Raw genomic sequence first — 26,302 nt, 5'->3', positions numbered from 1 at the left:
GAGAATTCTTGCAATTCAACTATTAAAGTCTAACATTTGCAATTCCTGTGTCAATTCATGACAATGTGTGGTATAGGGAATAACTGGTTTATAACTTAGTTTCCCTTTAAGAACCTTAATTGACACTTTCTACAATTGTTAGTATAAATAAAGTTCAGCTATAAATTCATGCAAACAGTTCTGACAAATGCATAGTGCTTGACGAAACAGTTTAAGAGCGTAAGGTATGGCTGCTGCTGTGGAAAAGATTGATTGATGCAATAGATTTATGCTAAAGTTTATCACACTACAGTAGTTCTTGGAAATACACACATCAATGATCCCAAACTACAGCAATAAAATGGGAACTATAGGAGAAAGGGAAAATAATTTTAAGAATAAGTGCATAATCAATGAGAGAAGATAGGCAAGTTAAAGAGAAAAATAAAATAGCTTCTCATTTGGAAGAATATGGCTGGACCCATGGTAATGTAACCCTTTTCTTTTTCCCCCCTTAAAAGCTACTAATTTGTCACATACTTGTTGTAATCTACATCCCAAAATTTGCTATTAGTAAATATTGTAGTACTATTTTTTTTTTATTATTATTATTTTTTTAATATTATGAGATTGTTATATTATTCACCAGTGAGGTAAATGTGGAACATAATTGTAAGGAGTCCAGTCCATGAATAGTCCTGCATCAAAGCTGTTCTTTATTAATCCTTTAGTTAATCGTTTTTACCTTGTCTCTCTCCTAACCAGTTTATTCATTAACTTTTTTTTCTATATTGTTCCTTTTCCTTTCCTGTATGTTCCTTTTAGTGTCACCAAAACATTGAATTCAAAATAATTTGAGCATATCTGTGAATTTATCTGCGTTCTGCAAAACATAATTATATGATAGTACTAAAAATAATGGATTAGGATCAGCTGGTGGTCAATCTATGAGTACTAGCTTTTTGGTAATCCACCATTTATCATGAGGAGTTTTTGAATCTTGACATCCATTGTGTCCAGTTCCACCCATGGCCCAGGTTATTGTCTCAGCTGGGTACCTGATGACTGGAAATGTGAATGTATTCGTAGCTTGTACTTGTCATTGAGCTGAGAATTCAGAACCTGTCAGACTCCGTGGAGGTAAATTGATGTTGCTATCCTCCTTCACCTTCTGGGACTCCTTTAGTTCTGACTATTTTCCATCTTTTTGCTTTCATCCACCTACATGTATAGTCTGATCAACATAACAAATTCCTCACTGCGTATACCAGTGAGTCAATGTCCCACTCATTCTCAGCATACAGTGTGATGTCATCTATAGAGAAGGTGGCTGATGTCAGCTTCATTTTTGAATCTGTATGTGTTCTTCATGATGATCTGGCCAAAGGGGTTGAGGCCTAAGCAGCCTTGAGGATAGCATATGATTGTGGTACATGCCTCATTCGATGTTCACTTGTGCAGTTGTTCTGGATTGTATTATTGTTCACCATTTCCCGTTGAATTCTTGTTGAAGGTTCTTAGTGTCTTGTTGACCTTGCATAGAGACAAGCATTCCAGGATCCATAAGTGTGGCATTGTGCTGTAGGCTTTCTTGTAGTCAATCAAGGCCATGCACACGCTGGTCTTTCAAGTTTCTGAATTTAGTGTGACTGCTTGTTCTAACAGCCAGCATCTGGTGTTTTGTGAACCTGGTGCTATAAATGGGTTAATTTGTGCTGCTAGGTATTAATGCAGCATTGTTAGTTTTTTTAACCACTACGCGCAAATACTGCCAGGTCCTGGTGCTGACCAGCTCTTCATTTTGTCTTCATGTTGTCGTTATTGGATATCTCCTACTGTGATGGTGGCAGGATCCTGTTCTCCTGTTCTGAGTGCATGCAGTGGTCTGCTTTCAGGTCTAGTAGCCTGTCTTGTTATGTTATATGTTAGTCTATACTTCTTTCGTTCCTATGATCTCTCATTACCGTTTATTCTCTGGTGAACAGGGCATTTATTAGTTAGCCTCTGTTTCTCCAGTATATCTGCTCAGTCTGGTTGCCAGTGCTGCCAGCTTCTGGTATGGGGATACCCTTGTATTAACTCAATAGCCAGGATCATTGATTCTTCCAATCCTGCTTACTAACATCCTTATGAGTTGACTTTACCTTAGTCTCCGTGGTGAGCATTGTTTCTCTTCTTCTGATCTTCAAGCATTTGGAGGACCATTAATGATGTGGCATATATGAACTTGTTGGTCTCTACGGTGGTGTGTAATGGGATTGTAGATAGTGCCCCGTTACCTGCTGTAGATATATATTTTCTTTTTGTTTTTTTCAATTGTTTTAGGATATTTGAGCTCCCTCTCATGCATATTTTTGTCGATGGGAGCCTCTAGCCACTTCTGATGGGGTCTGTGACATATAAGAGCTTGTTGGTCTCTATGATGGTAATGGTTGAGATTGTACATAGTGATTCACTACCTGTTTTAAGCATACTGTCTGGTGGCAGTTTGGTAGTCTAGTCTGGTGGTCAATGATTGCTAACTTTTCTATCGTCATGTCTCCTGTATTTGCAGCTATGCCATTTTGGGGCGCAGAAGCAGCTTGTCAACCCTATGTAAGTATAGGTGTGGATACGTGAGGGCCTTTCTCTTCATGGCTCAGATATATGTAAAATCTTAAACATATTTTTCTTTGCAGCATGCTATTTAAGTCACCTTTATGTCATCCCCTCTGAAAAGTTTTTTACACTTTTGATCTTCATATAACATTTTGAACATTTAGTTGAGCGTGTATTTCAGGAATTGTTAATTGACCATTTAAAAAATGCATGGCTGAACTTGGTAAGCATTTCTAAGGCTACCCCTGGCACACATATCGATCTACATTTACAGGCATTGTGTATCCCTCAGCTTTGGAAGATATATTTTACGTGTGCATTCCCAAGGTCATTTTAAGAAACTCTTTCTATAGACCCCCCGGAATGTGCTATTTTTGTTTTCTATTAATTCATATACAGTTTTTAAAAAGATTCAAACACTGTATGATTTATGATAGAAGCTTCTTCAAAAAATAAAAAATTATGATAGACAGACACAGGAGGGGACCATATTACAAAGAAAATAAGCGTAAGATCAAGAGATTATTCACTAAAATGTGAGGGTTTGATGTGCAGTAGAATTCTAAGAAAGCTTTTCTTTGAGGAATAGCTTGTAAATTGTAAATCAGAAAAAAGGACAGATGTGGAGGAAAGTAGTAATATATCAACTCAACACAAAATTTTAAATCTATTTTGCATGTTTAGAATATCTTCTTTTTTTTTTTTTGACGAATTTGCCGATTTATTTAGAACAATCCACCATGGAAACACGACTTCTATTTCAAATATATTTGGGCAATGCCTGCAGGTTGACAATGGCTAAAATAAAACATTCACAGCAATTAGTGGATACATATATGTATAAGGAAGTAGAATATATATACATATATGTACCTGTGTATATACAGTACATATACATTATATATATATATATATATATATATATATATATATATATATATATATATATATATATATATATATATATATATACATTGTAGTAGCTTGCACTCCAAGAAGACTTTTGTAGTGCCCTGTGCTGGTTGTGGCAAAGGCAAAGGTGTCCTGATGAAAGCTCTATGTTGGAGCTGAAACGTTGATATTTTATATGGAATAAATAAAAGCTACATTTTACTACTTCAACCAAGTCCCAGGAGTGCGATTGTTTCTACACCCATATATATATATATATATATATATATATATATATATATATAGAGAGAGAGAGAGAGAGAGAGAGAGAGAGAGAGAGAGAGAGATAGTGGATGCAAAACAATGAATCATGTATAATGGGAAAATAAAGAAAATAACACCATTAAGTTGTTCGCAAGACATCTTCATAAAACACAAGTTTGAAGATAGTATCAGCGTAGTGGTTAATGTAAGAAATGTGCAATCCACGTCTCCGAACCACTATGGCAGAAAAAAAATTGGGGCAGGGCAGAATTTAGTTCATGTATCTGTACGACTCAGTTAAATTTAAGTACTGAAAATACAAATCACGCAAGCAATTTAGACAACAACAAACAGCAGGAAACATGGTGACTATGACTATCTTGACATGTAAATACGAATATAATATTGCCAATTTGCAATGCTAATTCTAAGTTGCCAAAATGAGACTATTATATATCTGGACTAAAAAAAAGAAATTAGAAGTGAGATAACCTGATTTTGTAATGACTAATTGTAATTGGGGAGTAGGGGTAATTTTTATGGGCAGCAACCCTAGAAGGGAGATCTTTCCAAGATAGTGAGAAAAATAGAAGTAAGGGCTGCATCAATTATTATAAAAAACTATAATGAGCAGTGAAAATCCCAACATAAAATAAGTAAAAATCCCAACATATAAAATAAGTAAAAAATCCAAATATCAGTAAAAAAAGTTGAATAAAAAGGATCTTACTCAGATCAAATATAGAATAAAGTGCTTAAATGGGAGTAATAGCCTCAGTGTCTTTTTCCAGATGAATCCATTCATATGAAAGACAAAAAAAACAGATAAAAAGAACCAATAGTGCAATATAAATGGTCCAATATGTATATAGATGAAATAAACGGGAATAAACTCACATTCAGTAGAGCTATAGCTAGCTCTAGTGTGAAGGGCATACAACGGTATAAACCCTGTTTATGGGATATGTTATGGGTTTCTTCCATCTGGGGTATGGTCCACACTCAAGAAAGAGGGTAAAAAGAGACAACTAAAAGTGCTCACTGAATAAAAAAAAAAACAGTATATATAATAACTAAACCACTATTCACAAGCAAAGAGCAGGCTAACTTCTTCTTGGTAACAGCGCTGGTGGTATTATCCCCACCTTGGATTTCTTGGAGTGCAGGATACTAAAAAATGCCAGATAAAAATCAAGTGTATAAAAAAGATATTTGGCACAAGGGAAGTGACCAAACAATCTTTATTACAATACACAATTAAAAATCCACAAACGCGTTTCGTCTCAGGGCTTCGCCTTTTCCATTTTTATAAAGACATTTTTTTTTTGTTTGGGCTTAGTTTGGGCTTGTAGAAGTCAGTTCTTCCAAGATTGTAGCATGTGGTGACTCGGAAATCAAAACTTCAGCCCAAATTGCAGTTCAGCCCAAAATTAATCTGTGTTAAAGTAGGATAGGGATTAATGTATAGTCTAGTAGGTGAATGTTAGGCAGCGAACTAGGGGAGTGTTAGGGGGAACACTTTATTGTAAGGGCTGCCGGAGATTAGTGGGAGTTACAGTTTCAGGCAGCAGCTATTTCTGTTGCATAAAATAACAACAGATGCCAACTTAGTAGTAAAACTCACTGATCTCTCTCCTGCGCCAAACGTGAAGTCCATAAAAATCAAAAAATATGAGAGCAGTAGCTAGCTGCTAACCACCTGACACCCCAGTGGAATTTTTGTGACCACATGTAAATATTGACATTCCTGAGAAACAGCAATGTTTTACATTGTCTGAGAAAAGGAACAGGACCTATGTATCAAATACACTATATTATGATATAGTGGTTTTGATGCTATTGTTTCCATTCCCTTTAAAGTTATAGGGGGAGCTTTATCTGAACAAAAATGCTGCTATTTTGGGTCAAACTGCTAAATGTTGAGAGACATTCTGTTGGTTTCCATGGTGATTGCTCCTTATGTTGACATCAGGGCATCACCTGTATGCCATGATAAACATACCCTATAGTGCTATAAAACGGTCCTAACTATATTGAAAAAGCTCCTTTGCACAACATAAAGATCACAGGATAATTGTGCTGATAATAATCTGAACATAACAGCATTTCCAGGACAGGTAAAAACAACTCACAACAACCAATGCCACTTCCCCTTTCCCCCTCTACTGCTTTCTTAATTTTCGATCAGTTGCTCATTGCAATTTTTGCTTTCTAGGTTCTTCGGAGATTAAACCCCCCCCCAAAAGAACAGTAATATTAATTGGAAGATATTATCTGCGAAACTGAGAATAATAAATTAGTTAATTTCACAAATGTTTGATTCTGTGGAGGATTTCAGTCCCTCTTGGTCTGTGAAACCAGAGGAAAAGGGTCTGCTTAGTCTTAAAGCTTTTTTTATAGTTATAGTAATGATTTTCTTTTTGTATGTTGATATTGTGTAGTTTAACAAGTAAGAATTTAGAGAAAGACATACAATTGCATCACTGATAATCTGATCTTTTTTATCCCTGGCAAGTTTATGATACACATATATCTTGATTAGATGGGAAATGATGCAAATTTAATGCCAGATGTGTTTTAATTTACATGTCTATAAACATGGTTGTAGGATAATGATAGTTAACGCCAGTGCTGTCTCCTGGTTTTGTACTGGTTTTGACGCTCCCCCCCCCACCACCCCAACCTTCCCCCCTGCCCCGCCTTCTAAATACACACACACACACATTCACTGACAGATACGCATACACTAGCTAACAGACATACACACTCACTAACAGGCACACACACACTAACAGACACACACACTAACAGACACACTCACTCACACTAACAGACACACACACACACACTAACAGACACACACACACTCACTCACACTAACAGACACACACACTCACTAACAGACACACACACACTCACTAACAGGCACACACACACTCACACACACTAACAGACACACACACACACACTAACATTAACACACTCTTTTTTTTTTATTTAACCCCCCCAACCTCCTTACCTTTGGGAATGCAGGGGGAGGGGCTTCTTGGCGGGCGGGCGGCGCTGGTGAGGGAGCACTTTCCACTGAGCGCTCTGCTCAGCTCCCTCCCACGTATGACATCATATTCCGGTTCCCGGCATCACTCTGCGGCGCGTGAGGGAGCTGAGCAGAGCGCTCAGGGGAAAGTGCTCCCTTGCCAGCGCCGCCCGCCCAACCGGCTTGTCAGTTAGCCACAAGGCTAACAAGGCATTTGCCCTGGGCATTTGGGGCAGCTTTTTTTGCCGCCCCCTGAAAAGTGCCGCCCAAGGCAAATGCCTTGTTTGCTTCGCGGCTAATATGTCCCTGGTTAACGCAACTACTATAAAACGTTGTGACTGTCAGTGCATTGTGGGTAAAGTAGTGCACATAGCATCATGATCAATCAAGTCCATAAACAAAAAGTGACAAGCTCGTGCCATCATTGAAAAATAATTCACAAATTCGCACAATGTCAAGGTTTGAAAAAAACGTTCAATGTGTTCCTTATTTGATTACCATGAACTGGTCTCTATGTAACCATTAATAATAAAAGAACATGATATTAAAAATACATAAATAAATAAATAAAAACACATCATTTTCTTTATGTTTTATACATTTATGCATTATCTTTGTTGGGATTTTTTTTTTTTTTAACTATGTAGAGTCAGTAACTTTGGTAGCAAATTCAGCCACATTTTTTCTGTTTCTGTTCATTAATATTGCACACAGACATGGACATATCTTTGCACATTGCTCTTTCTAGAATTCCTAGAAGTCATTGCTATTTCTGGAATATCTTGCTTGAACTAATCATTTCATTATCACCACCCTGCTTCTTCTGGCAAATAACTTGTAACTATTGTGCGTGACAAATTATACATTAGTATGTGCTACAGTGACAGGAATCTTTCATATATCAGACTTCGATTTCAAGCGAATTGCGATTTTGGGTGATCAACGGGTTGTCCGGATTTCATATGTTTGAAACGCCATATGACCAAATTGCAAAACAAACAATATGGACAGGTTTGTTTGTTTCTTGATTCAGAGTTCTGACAGTGACACCAAACAAAAATGATTATTGATGAAAAAAAAGATGATTGATGGTTAGAGATCAGCCACTAAATATTGATTTTATTCACAGATCAACTGAGAAGTAACAAATAGAGAGTGAAAAGTAGGAGCAGTTAAAAAATACAACAAATAAATAATCTCTATATTTTTTATAAATATATAAAATATAAAAATATAGACTGTGTACTTGTAGTCCTTTTTTTACCTATATTGGTTACTTCTTCTCACATGATCTGTCAAATAATTTTCACTCAAGTGCTTCTATCGGTGTATTGCAAAATATATACTTATATGATGCTGCATACTGAATGGCCCAAATTCATGTCTTTTGGTTCGTCCAAATCCTTTCACCAAAACAATTGCATTTCATGTAAAAAGATATGTGCGACCTGAAACTCGCATGGACGAATCCTGAATTGATCAAAACAATACATTTTTAGGTCAACCCAAATTTTTTTCACCATGCTCAAATCTATCATACACATAGACTGATATTAAAGAATATCACTATACATGTTAATTTCTATGATGCGTGTGTTATCCAACCAAATGTTAAATAACAGCTCACTAAAACATGTAATGTTTTGAAAAACTTTTATATTTGTTTGTTTTTTAAAAAACATTTTAACAAAAAACTGCAATACTAGAACAAAGGGTCATGATCTCGACTTGGAGGGTATCAATTTCTGGTGGCAATGTGCATAAGCATTTCTTTACAGAAAAGGTACGTAGTCTATAGAATAAACTTCTAGATTTCAAGAATACTTGGTATAATCCTAAGGCCTTAGGTCAGATACAATACAATACAGAAATGCAAATCAAGAATTCAGAAACACAAATCAAGAATTCACAGGTATTCTTAAATTACTGTTGATCATATTTCCTTTTCAGTGAATGTCATATTTTAGAAGTACATCCTGTATATATTTGCTTGTCGATAAGATTATTATATCAGAAAGACAAATAACTTTATTCTCAAATAAAAATTATCAGGCTTAGAAGCCATTCTGACATATTATAATCGTATATCTGGAGTGACTCTCAATCATTTTTCATTAAAGTATTACATTTGGTGATTTAGCTAATTATTAAATATTGGAAACTGAGATGCCTTGATTCTTAAGTCCATAGTTTGAAAATTGCTGAGACACTTCAGCCGCTGAAGTTCACATAATTGAAATAATATTTGCAATTTCCTGGTTAATTCACAGTTTACAGAGAATAGATAAAAAATGTTATTCAAACATAGAACAAAATACAGATTAGGGAAAAGTGCACACACACAAGAAAAATACACTTTTCAATTTTACAAGGCTACTTAAAATCACCCATAGAACAAGAATGCTTTTTCAAAATCATTGATGTAGACACTTGTTCCAGAGCTTTTGGTCCCCAAACCAGTCATCAAGGCACACTAGTAGTCTAGGTTATGTCCTTACCCACAATACAACTGAATTAGGAATAGAGTCACTTTAATTTTAGGCGTGTGAATGAGGGTGTAGCCCGCCGGCAAAACAACTTATGCAACTAAAATATAATTTAGATCAAGAACAATGTATATTTTTACACTAATTGCTGGACAAATTTATTGTAATTTAGTCAGATTACTGTGAGTATTATTGCTGTGGAGCTCTGTTATACAATCAGACACACCATCAATATATCACTCCTAGAAAATAGGGAAATATAATAGAAAAAAGCACAGATGGATTTGGAGGGACTGGTCCCTCCTAAATAGAGACATTGGGAGTTGTGTTTGTGTATCTCATACATGTGCTTTTCTGTTATCTACTCTACTGTCAATGTCATGTAGCACTTCCTGCTACCACAACAAGAGGACATAGTCTTAAATTAGAGGGGCAAAGGTTTAAAAATTATTTCAGAAAGTATTACTTTACAGAGAGGGTAGTGGACGCATGGCATAGCCTTCCAGCTGAAGTAGTAGAGGTTAACAGAGTGAGTGAGTTTAAGCATTCGTGGGGTAGGTGTAAGGCTATCCTACATTTAAGATAAGGCCTGGGACTAATCAAAATATTTAGAAAACTTGGAAGACTAGATGGACCAACCGGTTCTTATCTGCCGTCACATTCTGTGTTTCTATGAATTCACTAGGTTTCAGTAAGCCCTAGACTTCTTTGAGTATCTACCGTCTATTATTTGGAATAACATGAATCACATGTGGCTAAATAGTCACATGATTTTGTGACATAGTCTGATAAATATAAAGCATGTTAAAGTAACACTAAATTCAAATATATGAAGAAGGGATACAAAACAAATGGACTGCGAACACGGTAAGATGAGACATTGTTCACAAGCATACAGGAGTCTCAACTCTAGCATTGCAGATGAATTATCACCTATGTCAAACAGAAAATTCCATAGCACTAATTAATTAAAGTTGTGTTTCAATATAAATATGATTACACAAGCTATTTTATGATAAGCAGTAGATATTATCACACCAAAGTCATAGGATCGGTTTATTTAAAGTGCATCCTGGCTATGAAAATTCTCTAAAAACGTGTCAACTCTGCAGATTTGATTAGCATGTGTAAATTTTCCTCTCCTGCTTCGTAGGCTTGTATACATTGTATAATATTTGGCTCATTATGAAAATCTGACTTCTCTACAACTTCATATATAATGTGATAGCCATGCTTACATTTTTGTTTCCATTTAGACACAAGTAAATCTATTTGTACTGGATTGTGTATTGATTTTAGCCCATGAGTAGACCTCACACTTCAACAGACTTATACAGAACTCTTGGAATTAAGACTGAGCGAGCATACGTTTACCCTACATGTCAGATGTTGTTATGTGTTATGTGTAATGGTCCAATTAATTACAACTGCCCCTTTCCTGTATGGCTAGTGTGACTCTTCCTTTGTATAACAATCTGTCTTTCCTAGAAAGATCGGATTTATAGCAAAACACAATTGCCAGCAAATATGTCAAGGTCTGTGTCCCATTTAGTTATGCATTTGGGTTTGCTGTACCAGCACAAGTTAAGTATTTAAAGGGCAATTAGCATATGTTATACCTATAAAGACCCATTGAGTCTTAATTACTAAATAGTGATTTGTGATGACTTTATATGAATGGAAAATTGTGGAGCAAAACGTAGGCAATAAATCCCAAAATAGAAACAGTGGCACAGTCCCAGTAAAGCTATTTTGGTTTAGACGTTGCATTTTACTTGACACCATCATTTATTATTTATTGTGTAATCCCTCGACTGCTTAAATGGACTCTCCAATTTCCAAATACAAAACAAATCTGTATTTACTATAGCAAATAAAAGTCTTTAAATATTGACTTAAATAAGCCTATAAACTTATATTTATATAAATATTTTTTGAGTCAAATCATTTTTTTTTACAACGTTCTTACAATTGTTCTTTAAACCACACCATTACAAATAATTTGTTATTACTATATACATATAGTGTTTACGAGAAAGTGTGCTTACTGACTTTTAACAAATCTGACATTTAAAAAATCAGTATAATCACTGGTGCAGTGTGGTAAAATGCAGCTTCTCTCCAAGTACCATTTAAATTCAATGAACACACAGGGTCATGTTATAGGGCCCTCCCTGGGGAATGATGTAGAATCACATATATTCCTGCTAGTTTATAGGATTTGTAGAGGTGTACCGTAAACTGGACAGCATACTAACCCTTTGGCTGCTTCTAATTCATGATGATAATGTTTCATGACTGAGAAATGGGTGTAGGAAGTGTTGGAATAAGGGGCCGTACGAATCTCCCCAGAAAAACTAGTAGGGGAGGGGGGATGATGTGGGTAAGATTGGGGGAATCTTATCCCCTCTCATCTCCTTACAATGTTTTCTGGAGAGATTGTTTCTGTTTGTCTCCTTACATACTCCCTGCTGATAGATGGTGAAGCTTTTTAAATCTTTTACTATTTAAAAAAAATATGAGAAATACAAACAATACATAGTTTAAAGGAATTGGTTATGGTCTCTACATTTTTTTTAAATGGAAAAATTATAAATATATTTTATAAAACAAGGAGATGCAAATATTTCAGTGGAAATCAGTTGCATATTTTTATATATATATATATATATATATATATATATATATATATATATATATATATATATATATATATATAAAATACATTTTGTGAGAAATGAGATATTGAGGTCAGTAAACTTAAAGGTACACTATAGTCTCCCAGACCACTTAATCTCAATGAAGTTGTCTGGTCACAGTGTCCCTGTCCCTTTAACCATGCAATGTAAAACATGTGATTAACTGCAATGCTTATATTGCAGTATTAATTCCTCCTCTACAGGCACTTTTGCTGCACTGACCAAGTAAAACTCGGTAACTAGACATGGAAGAACCAAAATAATGTTTTTCCTGCTATCCTATGGGAAAGTTTGAATGTGCATGCAGCACTCTCTATGAGAAGCATTTGATTGGACCATACCATAGGAGGCCTTGCCGCTTCAAGAACACCATGGATGGAGGAGAGGTGAACATCAACCAGGAAGCCTTGGTGCTGGAAACAGGTAAGTAAAACTTTGTTTTCTATTTTTTATGCAAAATGGGAATAGATTTGAAAAATAGCATGGTTTAATATATGCTCCCCAAGGGGTACATATTTGTTAGTAATGGTACTCTTCCCTAACTTTCTTTGGTTCCTACACTGATGTGTGGTACATTCTCACTTAGAATATACATAGGAAAGGTAGTTTCTATGCGCAAAGCATGGGTTTCTTGTAAATGCACACCTACTTGTAGGTTTCATAGTTTGTATCTTTTTCATATTGAAAAGACTGCACATGTATTTGTTATGACATTATATCAAATGTGTTTTAAACCAGAGGTGCGTGGAGTGATTTCATCGGGACAGTCCCAACTTTCAGATTCTGTCCCACCATTTATACTTTCTGTACATCAAGGAACTGTCCCTAACAGGGCCGGTGCTAGGATTTTTAGTTACACAGACGAAGATGCATTTTGGCGCCCCCCACCCTCCTTAAAAAAACAAAACAAAAAAAAGCATCTTCACCTGTGTGTCTTTCCTCCCAAGCCACAGCCACACAGGCATCATTTTTCAGTCACACAGTCAAAGTCATACAGGTACACTGTCATTCAAAGACAGAAATAATCATACAGAGACATACAGACACATACAGTCAGAGACATACAAGCAGAGACATACATGCATACAGAGACATGCAGGCATATAAAGACATACATGCATACATAGGCATACCGTCATACAGACACATACATACAGACAGGCATACAGAAACATACATACAAAGACATTCAGGCACATACATACATACATACAGAGACATACAGGCATAAAGAAACATACATACAGAGACATACAGGCATGCAGACAAATACATACATACATACAGGCATACAAAGACATACACACATACAGATACATGCATGCATACAGAGACATACCGTCATACAGACACATACATACATACAGGCATACAGAGACATATAGGCATACAGAAACATACATGCAACGATATACAGGCATACAGACACATACATACATACAGAAACATGCATACAAAGACATACAGACATACAGAGATACACAGACACACACATACGTACATACAGAGACATAAAGGCATAGTTACATACATGCATACAGAGACATATATACATACATTCAGAGACAAACATACATCCAGTTACATACATGCATACAGAGACATTCAGAAACATACGTACAAGACATACAGGCATACAGACACATACATACATATATACAGAGGCCTACCGTCATACAGACCATACATGCATACATACAGAAACATGCATACAGAGACACACAGACACACACATACGTACATACAGAGACATAAAGGCATACAGTTATATACATGCATACAGAGACATATATACAGACATTCAGAGACAAACATACATCCAGTTACATACAAACATACATACAAAATTACATACTTACATCTGTTAAAGCGTGTCCCTGGGGTGCATGCTGTCCGGCTCTGTGGAGTCCTGTCCTGCAGCCCAGCCTCATCACTGAGCGCCAGCCACGCTGTGTGATCCACAGGGAGCAGGGATATGATGTCATGTCCCCGCCCCCTCCACACAGCCTGCGGCAGACAGCAGGGTAGGAGGTGGGCGGGCGGAGGCTGGGATCCGCAGGCGGAACGGTAAGGGCTGCACTCGGCCACGCTACAAGTATTAACCAGCTGGAGGGGAGCGCAGTGCGCTTCCCTCCTTCCGGTCACCCTGATTTTGCGCCCCCAGGTCCGGTGCGCCCTAAGGCGGCCGCCTGGGCCGCCTTATGGTAGCGCCGGCCCTGGTCCCTAACAAGCACAGCATGAGCGCATCATTAGATATGTCATTAGGAAATTGTGCTCCCAGCAGGTTCTGCACTCAGTGTACTGTCTTAAATGATGGACAGGTTGCCTGGTGTGCATTCTCACCAGGCTAACCTGCCAGCAATATGGATGAGTCCACCCCTTTGATGGAAGAGCTATTAACTGGATCACATCACTGGTGTCCCCTTTACTTCTCTATTACCTGGATGCAGGTGTTGGGAGGTATGTGGTCTTATAAGCAGAAGGCTATTTAAACTGACTTCCATTAGGCCCTGTGAGTCACTGGGCATACTTTTTAGCTTCTGTTATCTCTGAAGAAAGAAAATGTAATGGATCATATTTAAAACAAAACAAAAAAAGTTTCTTCTAAAAGGTCAAAATGTGTTTTAACAATAAGGGATTATAAGCAGGCTACATGACTACATGAAAAGAAGGCTATATGAAAAGTAGCTTTGTTTACTCTAAATACATTATTACCATCTTCATGGAAACCTAGCTGCACACTGCTGCTTAATGGCCAGTTCTCCTTTAAGTAACAAAAAATGCGTACTTGCCAAAAAATCACAGCAAATAAAAAATGCATCTTCCTTGTTTATGTCTATGAATTTCCCATTAAAACACTGGCATGACTTCACACTTTTCTTTCTGCATCAATATACGGATGATATTGCAACTTAAATCATTTCTCTGTCCTCTTCACTGAAGTATGTGTCTATGTAGAATTCCTTCATAAATTTTAAATATTGCATATTTAATGTCTTCAGTGCTTAATGATCCTACAGTGGAACAGGCCCCTCTAGCAGAAAGGAAAACAAAAGAACTACACAAAATTAAGAAAGAAGTCTGCAAGGCAGGTTTTACAATTATAAAATAAGTCTAAAATGTGAACATTTTGGTAATGTATCGAACTGTATATTATAGGGAATTGTTTTGCTAGGATCAGTTTGTGCTTTGTTTTTCTTGGCTTTACAGTATCGTCAAATATTATTCTAATCATTCTTTTTGCAAAATCTTTATCATAGACAGGCACACAAATATTAAAAGTAAAAATAGCTTTAGGTTTAAGAGTTCTTAAGGACTAATCTATGCTATTTATTATACAATGTGAATGTGTTTACTGCTTTTATATGGTTTTAAAAGGTATATAAGCAACATTTTGAAAAAAAAGCCTAGATTACACTTGGTTTGTTATTTGTTTTCACAACCAGATGGGAAACGATAGGCAGGGCCTGGAGAAGTTGCTTCAAGACACAGCAGACTCTGTAAGTACCTCATTTAATTAAAGTGGTTATAATGTGTGGAGTCCCCTGGTGATTTCCTTATTATGTTATTATGTTATGTTATTATTTATATAACGCCAACAAATTCCCCGGACATACTTGAAAATGAGAGAAATCTCAATGTATCTTTCCTGGTAAAATATTTTATGAATAATAATTCCGCAGCACTTTACAGTGGGTGGACAAACAAACATGTAGTTGTAACCAGACAAGTTGGACACACAGAAACAGAGTGGTTGAGGGCCCTGCTCAATGAGCTTACATGGGGGGGGGGGGGGAGTGGGGTAAAGTGACACAAATGGTAATGATAGTTTTAGACTAATGAGAGCTGCAAGATAGGAATCTGTCGGGAGCTATTAACAGTTTAATTGATATGCTTTTGTGAAGAAGTGGGTTTTTAATGATTTTTTGAAGGAGTGGAGACTGGGTGAGCTTCTAACGGAGAAGGGAAGTGAGTTCCACAGGAATGGTGCAGCCCTTGAGAAGTCTTGAAGGCAAGCATCAGAAGTGGGAGTACGGACAGAAGATAGACGTAAGTCTTCAGCAGAGCGTAAGGGCCTAGACTGGACATACTTGTGTATTAGGGAGGATAGATAGGTGGGAGCAGCATTATGCAGAGATTTGAAAGCAAGAACCAACCAGAATTTTAAATTGAGCCCTGTATCTTACAGGAAGCCAATGTAGGAACTGACAGAAGGGTGAGGCGTGGGAGTTGCAGGTGGACAGGAAGATAAGCCTCGCCGCCGCATTCATTATGGACTGTAATGGCGCAGGTTGGGAGCACGTAAAACCACTAACAAGTGGATTACAGTAGTTAAGGTGAGAAAGGACAGTGGAAGGGACCAGCACCTTAGTCACATCTGGCGTTAAAGGGACCACTATAGGCACCCAGACCACTTCAGCTTAATGAAGTAGTCTGGGTGCCAGGTCCAGCTAGGATTAACCCTTTCTTCTATAAACATAGCAGTTTCAGAGAAACTGCTATGTTTATAAAAGGGTTAATTCAGCCTCGAGTGGCTGTCTCATTGACAGCCGCTAGAGGTGCTTCCACACTTCTCACTGTGATTTTCACAGTGAGAAGACGCCAGCGTCCATAGGAAAGCATTGAGAATGCTATCCTATGGACTGGCTGAATGCGCGCGCGGCTCCTGATGGAAGTGGCAGGATTTGGCGATAGACTGAACATGAGGAGTGCAGGAGAGGTCGGAGTCAAAGAGAACACCTAGTGAGCGAGCCTGCGTGGTGGAGCTGATGGTAGCACAGTTGACTTGGAGGGAGACAGACACAAGAGTAGCAACACTTGAGTGAGGAAAGACCAGATTTTCAGTTTTGGTCAAGTTGAGTTTAACCCCTTAAGGACACATGACATGTGTGACATGTCATGATTCCCTTTTATTCCTGAAGTTTGGCCCTTAAGGGGTTAAGGAAGTGGGCAGCCATCTAGTTACAAATAGCAGAGAGGCAGTCAGAGACACTAGTCAAGAGGGATGGGGAGAGATCAGGGGAGGGCAGATAGATTTGTGTGTCATCCGCATAGAAATGATATTGGAAGCCAAAGGAGCTAATGAGTTTACCAACGGAGGCGGAATAGATAGAGAACAGTAGGGGACCAAGGACTGAACCTTAGGGGAAACCAACAGAGAGGAGTTGGGGAGAAGAAGCAGAGCCAGAGAAAGAAACACTGAAAGAGCGCTGGGAGAAGTAGGAGAAGCACCAGGAGAGAGCAATATCTTGTAGACCAATATTGCAGAGGATGAGAAGAAGCTGTTGATGACCAACATTTAACAGTGTCAAAAGCCGCAGAAAGGTCAAAGAGAATTAGGATAGACCACACTACCCAGCTAATGGAGGAATGTGTAGCAAAATTATGTTCTCCAACACCCCTTCCTGTATGTTACCCCCTCAGACTTAGTAGCATTGCAGATAACTAGAATGATATTATAACTATTTATTTTTATATCAGGTGGCTGCTCCTGAAAGTTTTTGCTTGATGTAAAATTTATAGTAAAATTACACTAATACCCTTCTGCCCCAGTGGTGGAATGTCCAGGCTGCAGTTTTACTTGACAAGAGGGGTCCAGGCCAGGCAGGCTCCCCTTCCAAAACTGTTTATTAGTAGTTTGCAAATTCAGTAATATATTATAGAGTAAAATTTGTGAAAACCTGGGTGGTACACTGGTATAGTACCGTCCTGGTAGACACGGGGTAGGGAGAGGAGACAGGCTATACAGGATATGGCAATAAAGTGCAAAGTAGAGGATACAACAGATTGTGGGCAATGAATACAGTAATAAATTCAATAGTAAGATCAATACATGTACCATATCTCCTACTACAACTGGCGAGTTATAAAAAGCCCCCACCCGAGGCTAGAAGAAAATAAGTTAAATAGCAAGAAGTTGTTTCACTGCTTGAACCAGGAATAGGAGATAAATGGTATTAAAGGAATAAATCCACTTAGTAAAGGCTAAACAAGAAGAAAAAAGGGGTATATTCACTAAACAATTTAATATTTAAAATGCAAACATGTTATATCAAATCTTAAATAAGACTAGATGATAAAAGAATAAAGGAAAAGGGTAAAATATTTCGCAGTTTTCTCAGTTCAAAGTCCTCCACTAAGTGATTTTTTTTGTGAGGTAGTCAAGTTGTTATCGTCCTGGTATTTAACAATGTATCAGCTTAATGAAAGTATAGTGAAGTAAGCCCTACTATGGTAAAAAATCTGGAGATTTGCTAATATCCAGTATTTGGCATCAGCATTAATATAACTTAAAAATTGTGATTGTTTGTATATTCCAGATGATTATCTCTGGGTCAGGATCCCATGGTGGGCTAAATCTATAATAAGAATAGCAGAGACATAGTGTTTTTTGGTAAAACTTTTATTTGAATAAATGTAAAATATATATTTTTTTACCAGAGAGCACTATGTCTCTGCACTGAGAATGTATGTGTGCTTGTCAGTGAGAGTGTATGTGTGTCTGTCAAAGAGTATGTGTGTCTGAGTGTGTGTCAGGGTGTGTACCTGTGTGTCAAGGTTTATGCATGTGTCACTGTATCTGAGTGTGTGTGTGTGTGTGTGTGTGTATTAGTATGTGTGTATTGGGTGGTGGGGGGGGGGGGGGTGTTTGTGTGTGTGTGCCAGTGTATATCAGTGTGTTTGTATGTGCCTGTGTGTGTGTGTGTGTGTATGTCAGTGTGTGTGTGTCAGTGTGTGTATATGACACAGTGTGTATGTGTCAATGTGTGTATCTGAATGTATGTATGTGCCAGTGTGTGTATCTGTGAGTGCAAGTGTTTGTATATCACTGTTTATTTGTGAGTCAAGATGTGTATATGTGTCACAGTGTGCATCTGAGTGTGTGTATGTGTATCTGAGTGTTTGAATCTGTGTGTCAAGGTGTGTGTGTCTGTGTGTCATTGTGTATCTGTGTACCACTATGTGCCAGTGTGTGTATCTGTGTGTCAGATACATACACATACACACACACACACACAGATGCACACTGACACACATATACACACACTGGCACATACAAACACAGATAAACACACCTTGACACACACTGGCACATAAAAACACACACACTTTGACACATAGATACACACACATTGACACACAGATACACACACACACATAGATACACACTGTGTGTCAAGGTGTGTGTATCTGTGTGTCAGTGTGTGTATCTGTGTTTATCTGTGTGCCGCTATGGGCCAGTGTGTGTGTATCTGTGTGTCAGATTCATACACACTGACACACAGATACACACACTGGCACATGCAAACACTGATACACACACCTTGATACACAGACACACACAGGCACTTACAAACACATATACACACAATTTCACACACAGATAAACACACATTGACACACAGATAGATACATGCATACACACACACAGATACACACTGTGTGTCAGTGTGTGTATCTGTGTGCCAATATGTATCAGTGTGTGTGTATGCTGCTGAAGTGTAGAAGCACAGGGTTATGATAGTGTGATCATGATGTCATAACCTTGTGCCTTGTACTATACAGGTGCGAACCACTGGAGAAGCAAGGGAGCAGCATGCAGAGGGTAAATGCACACTGGATGCCTGCTCCCTACATCTCATCACAGTGAGAGTTCTTGTTTGAATGATTGTTACTCATGAGTGGGAAACACAGTAAAGTGATGTTCCTGATGTGAGAGAGGTGACCTACATCAGTGGGTATACTTAGTGGGCCAGATGCTACCTCACAGTGACTCAAGTACCTCCAGTGAATTGTATATCATCCACATGAATTATACAGCCATGAGCAAATCCCACACACACAGTTATATTCATTTAGCCCTCTCCCCCCCCCCCCCCCCCCGCACACAATCATATTCTGCCATGTACACACTCAAACACATTTAGCCAAATCCAACAAAAAACACATTAGGTCATACACCACACGCAATAACATTAAGTCATACATCACACACAATCACACTCTGCTAGCCCTAATACACAATCACTTTTAGTCAGCCCTCACACACAAACAAATTCAGTCTGCCACACACATTTAATGACATTCAACTAGTTCCACACACATAATCACAATCAGCCAACTCCATACATACATATCACACTCAGCCAACCACTATAATTACACTCATGTGCATTACATAGAGAGGAGTGAAAAAGGGGACCACAAACGCCCTGTTGTTCCTAAATATGCCTAAGCATTCTTACTTTCAAATGAGATCTGTGGCTAATGAGACCCACATCTGTGGCTTTAGCCCTGAAAACTCGGTCTAGCAACACTTACATTGTTAATCATTTTTTAATGGTTTATTGCTAAACAAGTATCCCAGCAGCTCATCCCCTCTATGCTGCTTGGGCTAATGAGGAAGCATTAGCCTGTGCAGCAATGAGTGACAGTGATTGGCTTAGTATCAGCTGAACACTTTCATTTTGCCATTTTACTGTGACAAGAAACCTTGCCCATTAGAAAAAGAGTTATATGAGTGACAAACAATTGCCTACGTGACATATATGATTTCCATGATGTATCCGAGCTAAACCCGAGAAACAATCAAAATACTGCTAGTTCTTTTTCTACTGAATACACAAATATTCCTGGAGAGGTACAAGCAAAGCTAACATTTTAAAGCTATATTAGAATTCCTCAAATATGCTTTTTACCAACAATCAACGTACATTGAAGCTTTAATATCCTTTTAAGCAGCACCTAGTAGTTTTTCACATATTCTTTATTTTTTATTCTTTTGCCTTATAAGCAGAACTTTTTCTCATATCATATCATCTTATAATCAAATCAAAATGAAAATCTCAAAATTGTATACATCTAAGTTTAATCTGCAGATGTATAAACAAATTCCAGTCCTACATTTTCACTTATTGCATTAAAAACACTGCCTGTGCAATTTGGTACATTGTCATACTCTTTTCATAACTTGCAATGTAATCCACAATGACATAGTCACTCTCATGGATATTTGCCTTTGCAATGCTGTCTGCAATGCAATAGTAATTTTCATACTAATTTGACTATTAGTTATATACATTGTAGTGATATTATTAAATTCATAGAAACTTTGTTGATGATGGTAACATGAACCTTTTAACACAAAATTTAACAGAACATATTTCTGCTTAAAGCAGACCAAATGACGTGGCGTTATATACACTGCTCAGCCAAAACATTAAAACCACCTGCCTAATATCATAGAGATCTCCATTATGCTGCCAAAACAGCTCATATGCATTAAGGCATGGACTCCACAAGACATTTGAATGTGTTATATGGTATATGGCATCAAGACATTAGCAGAAGATCCTGTAAGACCTTCAAGTTGCGAGGTGAGGCCACCATGAATAGGATTTGTTGTTCCAGCACATCCCACATTTGCTCAATAGGATAGAGATCTAGGGAACTTGGAGGCTAGGTAACACATTGAACTCTTTGTCATGTTCCTCAAACCATTCATAAACAATTTTTGCAGTGTATCAGTATAGGGCACACCATTGCCATGAAGGGATGTACATGGTATGCAACAGTCTCTGGGTAGGGGGTATGTGTCAAAGTAATATCCACATGAATTACAGGCCCCAAGGTTTCCAAGTAGAACATTGCCCAGAACATAATGCTATCTCCACCAGCCTACCTTCTTCCCATAGTACATACTGCTGCCATCTCCTGCCCAAAGTAAACAACACACACGCACTAGGCCATTCACCTGATCCAAAAGAAAAAAAAATGGACCAGACATCCTTCTTTCATTGATCTATGGTTCAATTCTGAGGCTCACATTTTCATTGAAGGTCTTACTTAATATGTAAAAAATACAAGCATTAAAGAGAATTTTAAAGACTCTCATGAACAAAAGCAATTTGAGATGAAAATGATAACACGTTCAACACCAGAAGTGAAGGACTTAATGTAGACTCTGACTATCTGACACACTACCAAGGCCTTGTATAGACACACATCTTAATGTCTTGTATAGTTATTTTTCAATACTTCTGCTTCACCCCTATTTCATCAATTTATGTATATGTCTGTGTGTATGTGTGCAGCTGTATATTTGTATGCCCTGGCAAATGAGTCTGGTTTATTGATGTGGTATTAAAAAGAGTGAGCTGAATAAAAAATAAAAAAAATTACAACTCAGAGTGAAAAATGTCTGAATGTTTGACTTTAAAAAAATAATCAATTTTTAAATCCTCACTTACTTTAAAATCAATAACTGGAATTTTAAGCAGTAGGTTTAAAATGGAGAAAATTAAGCCTCTGGAACGGTAAGGAAAGTACATTGGAAATGAAAGATTAAAGAACCTGTATGAAACGCAGAAAGTTAAGCTTATCACTGGGTTTGTTAAACATATAGAGGATAGATACTCTACTTGTCAGTTTTGTTAAGTTGTTTACGGCAAGGCACAGAGTCTCGGATGCACGTTCCAGTTGCCGGATCAACACTTTCAACAATAACAAAAGGGCGCTCTTCTAGCGTAGCCACTGTCAGGTGCTGGTCATCATCAACAGGCTGCAAAAACTTGCCGTATCGAGACCACACTGGGTATTTCATCCGCAAATCTCCATGTTCCCAGATTCCAACCTGGAGACAAAAACACAAATGGCATAAGTATTTTAAATATTGTATCAACATTCTAAAGTGAAAATTGTTTGTTTGCAGTAAATAATTCTTATTCCAAAATATATTCCTAGATACAAGACAGCAGATGTGATAAAATTAAAAGGTGATACAGCAGAATGAAATATACATTTGTATAATTAAATAACACTTGGCAAATGTTACGGATAGACCCAACTAATTCTGAAAAGGACCCACCACACACCTAAATAACTTTAGTTTGCTGACATACTTTATGTTTAAAGAGTGTATCCTCTTTCAAAGGAAGAGAGATGGAGATGAGAAGATAAGAGAAGAGAAGAGAAGAGAAGGAGTGAGAAATGAAGGGAAGAGAGAAAATGAGAAGGGATGGGGAAAGGAGAAGGAATGGGAAATGGTCGGTTAGCAAAAGGAGAAAAGTGCATTTGTCATAAACTTAAAGGCTTTATTTTTATTGACTATTTGGGGAATTTTAGGGTTGCACAACAAGATTTTTATACATTTATTCTTATTTACTATTTTTGGATAAACTTTTCAAGTGACATCTATAGAAGTAGAGCATTTATGGGAATATTTGTATATAAATATTTGAAAAGCTTATCAAAAAAATATTAAATCACTTGGGGCTGGAGGGGTTGTGTGTGTGTGTGTGTGTGTGTGTTAATAGAAATGTGAAATAATGAATAGGAATACTTTGAATAATGAAAAAACATTTTCATCAAAATACTAAAAACACTGTCATTTTTTCCCATCTAAATGAATTTCAAATAAAATATGTAGACCAAAAAAAGCTTACAACTAGTTAGCTACTTTTTCAACCACTCACTTTATCTAAATGTGCAAATTAGCTTATTGTTCTCGATTTAGTAGATGGTCTTTGATGAATTAATTACAGCAATGCTTTGATTTAAAATAAAACAAAAAATAGATATAAAAAATAAAAAATAGAAAGTTTTCGAATTAATTTCAGTACATCTTAACTTTAAATCTTGACTTCACTCAACTAAAATTATAAAACAAATTATGAGATAAACTATACTCATATACTATTACTATGGATCTAACAATTGTAATGCACACGTGCATGTGGTTGTAAAATGTATGTCTTTAAAATGATTTGCTTCATATTAAAAGGATGTTATAGAATCAGATTAAAGTCAAACCATTTACAGACTTGCATCTTTTTCAGTCTAGATTATTACGTAACTATGTCCTCGATTTAATATTTTTGGATAAGCTTTTACAATGATTGCAATATGTTAGAAAAACGTTTCAAAATATTTATATACAGAATAACCAGTCAATGATAGCATGACATATTTAATATAAGTATTTGCTGTTTCTACCATGTGTTTTCTGAGATGTGCGTTCACTATTTGTAAGTTTCCAAACAAAGCACAATCTCTACTAAAATATATCAGAAAAAATATATCATGCACAAAAAACATTGTATAAAAGGAAATAATTTTTCCTTTGTTTGTTAGGGGGCAATATTTCCAGGGCAATCTGAGGCACAGTTTTATTCACACTCTGGGCTAGATTTATGTTTTAGGTGCCTGCACATGCAGAGTTCTAACGAGCCCCCTCCTTCCACCCACCCCTAAAAAAGGCAGATAGAGTAAGTTTAATAAATGTATTAACTGGACATTGCAGTAATACTGACATAATTAAATATCCCTAATTAAATAAAGTGGCTGGACCTAATGTCCCCCCCTGGTCCCCACCCATGACCGGCAGGTGAGGACCTTAATTAAATAAATAATGGGAGGGACCCATGAGCGGTGGGTGGGGGCCCTAAATGACAATAAGGGGGGATCTATAGTCCTCCCCCAACCCCCACCCATGAGAGGTTGGTGAGGACCCTAAATGACAATAAGGGTGGTCTATTATCCCCCCCCCGGCCCCTACCCATGAGTGGCGGATGGGCGGGTGGGGGGCCCTAAGTGCTACCTATTGTTTCCCTTCAGGTCCCCACCATGAGTGTGTCCTCCCCCCACAGCCCCCACCCATGAGCAGCAGGTGGGGGCCCTAAATCACGATAAGGGGGAGACCTATTCTCCCCTCCGGCCCCCACCCATGAGAGGTGGGTGGGGGCCCCAAATGACGATAGGGGGGACCTATTGTCCCCCCCATCCCCCACTCATGAGTGGCGGGTGGGGGTTAAATATAAAAAAATCCCCCCCATAAGTGACTAGGGGTGCCCAAACTACTAGTCACCCCTCTCCCCAATAAAATTAAACCCTACCTACCCCCTCACCCTAAAAATAGTGAGGGGGAACAAAAAACTAAATGCCTGTAAATAAATAAAATGTATAGTTACCATTAGATGCCTTAAACCTTCTTTTTTCAGCCCCCAAAAAGGCCAAATAAAAAGCCATAATTCCTGTTGAACTTTGAAAAAAAAAAACAGAGAGCAAAAACAAAAACCACACACAGAAAAAAGAAAAACATGACGCCAAAAAACAAATATCCATCTTCACACAGCAAGGGCACCGCAGCACAGACTGAGCTCAGCAGGGCAAAGAAAGGCTTATAAAGCCTTCCCACACCCTGCAATGACTCAGAGCACTCTGATTGGTTGATTCCAAGCCAACCAATCAAAGTGCTCTGACAGGTAAATGAGGAGACTGACAGGTAAGTCTCTACATTTACCTGTCACAGCACTCTGATTGGTTGGCTTGGAATCCAACCAATCAGAGTGCTCTGAGTCATTTTACACAGCATGGGAATGTTCTTTGGAATTTTTAGGTCTCCTGATTATTTATTTAATTAGGGTCCCCACCCGCCGCTCATGGGTGAGGACCAGGGGAGACATTAGGTTCCCCCTTTTAATTAATTAGGGTCCCCACCTGCCACTCATGGGTGGGGACCTGGGGAGGACATTAGGTGCCCCCATTATTTTAACCCACCATTCATGAGTTGGGACTGGGGGGGAGACAATAGGTCCCCCCTTTTGTTACTTAGGGTCTCTTAATTTACCTGTCACTCTGATTGGTTAGCTTGGGATCAACCAATCAGAGTGTTCTGAGTCAAATTGCAGGACGTGGGTAGCCTATATAAGGCTTACCCCGCCCTGCAAAGCTCATTCTGTGCGGAGCCTACCCTGGGTGAACATGGATTTTTTTGCAGCAATTATTTGGGAAGGGTGTTTTTTGGGGGTATTATTACACTTAGCCCCCACCCATCGCCCAGGGTGTTGGGGCAGGGGGGAGGACAATAGGTCCCTCCCTTATAGTAATTTAGGGTCCCCACCTCCCGTTAATGGGTGGGGGCCAGGGGGAAGTACAACAGGTACCCCATCCATTTTCATTTAGGGCCCCAACCCGACACTCATGGGTGGGTACTGGGAGGAGGACAATAGGTTCCCCCCTTTTTGTAATTTAGGGCCCCTAACCGCTGCTCATGGGTGGGGTTCGGGGGGGGGGGCAGTAGGCCCCCCCTTCAGTTAAATAGCCCCCACTCGCGCTGCATGGATGGGGACTCGGGAAGGGGGATACTAGGTTTGTACTTGTTTTTTAGTAGTTTTTAGTTGTTTAGTAGACATGCCCCTACTCACGATATAGCGAATATAAGCAGAATTTACTAATACAAAGTAATCTTTACTTAGTATTAGTAAATTTGGCTGAAAGACCAAGATACTGTGGGAATTAGGGAGTTATCTACTAAGCGGCTGCAAGATGCACGAATCAGATCGGAATTT

General features: G+C 38.1%; 1 protein-coding gene across 1 annotated transcript in view; it reads right to left on the bottom strand.

Moving 5' to 3' along the window:
• GRIN2D (glutamate ionotropic receptor NMDA type subunit 2D) overlaps positions 1–26,302 on the bottom strand; it is a 420,255-nt gene that overhangs the window by 280,490 nt on the left and 113,463 nt on the right. The window contains exon 4 of the mRNA XM_063436111.1: positions 22,376–22,587. Within this exon, the coding sequence (XP_063292181.1) occupies positions 22,376–22,587 (212 nt within the window). The remainder of the gene's footprint in view (positions 1–22,375; positions 22,588–26,302) is intronic.

The sequence above is a fragment of the Pelobates fuscus genome, chromosome 11 (genome assembly GCF_036172605.1).
Source record: "Pelobates fuscus isolate aPelFus1 chromosome 11, aPelFus1.pri, whole genome shotgun sequence".
Classification (NCBI taxonomy): Eukaryota; Metazoa; Chordata; class Amphibia; order Anura; family Pelobatidae; genus Pelobates; species Pelobates fuscus.
Note: the sequence above shows the minus strand (reverse complement) of the source record. Positions and strands in the feature narration are given on the sequence as shown.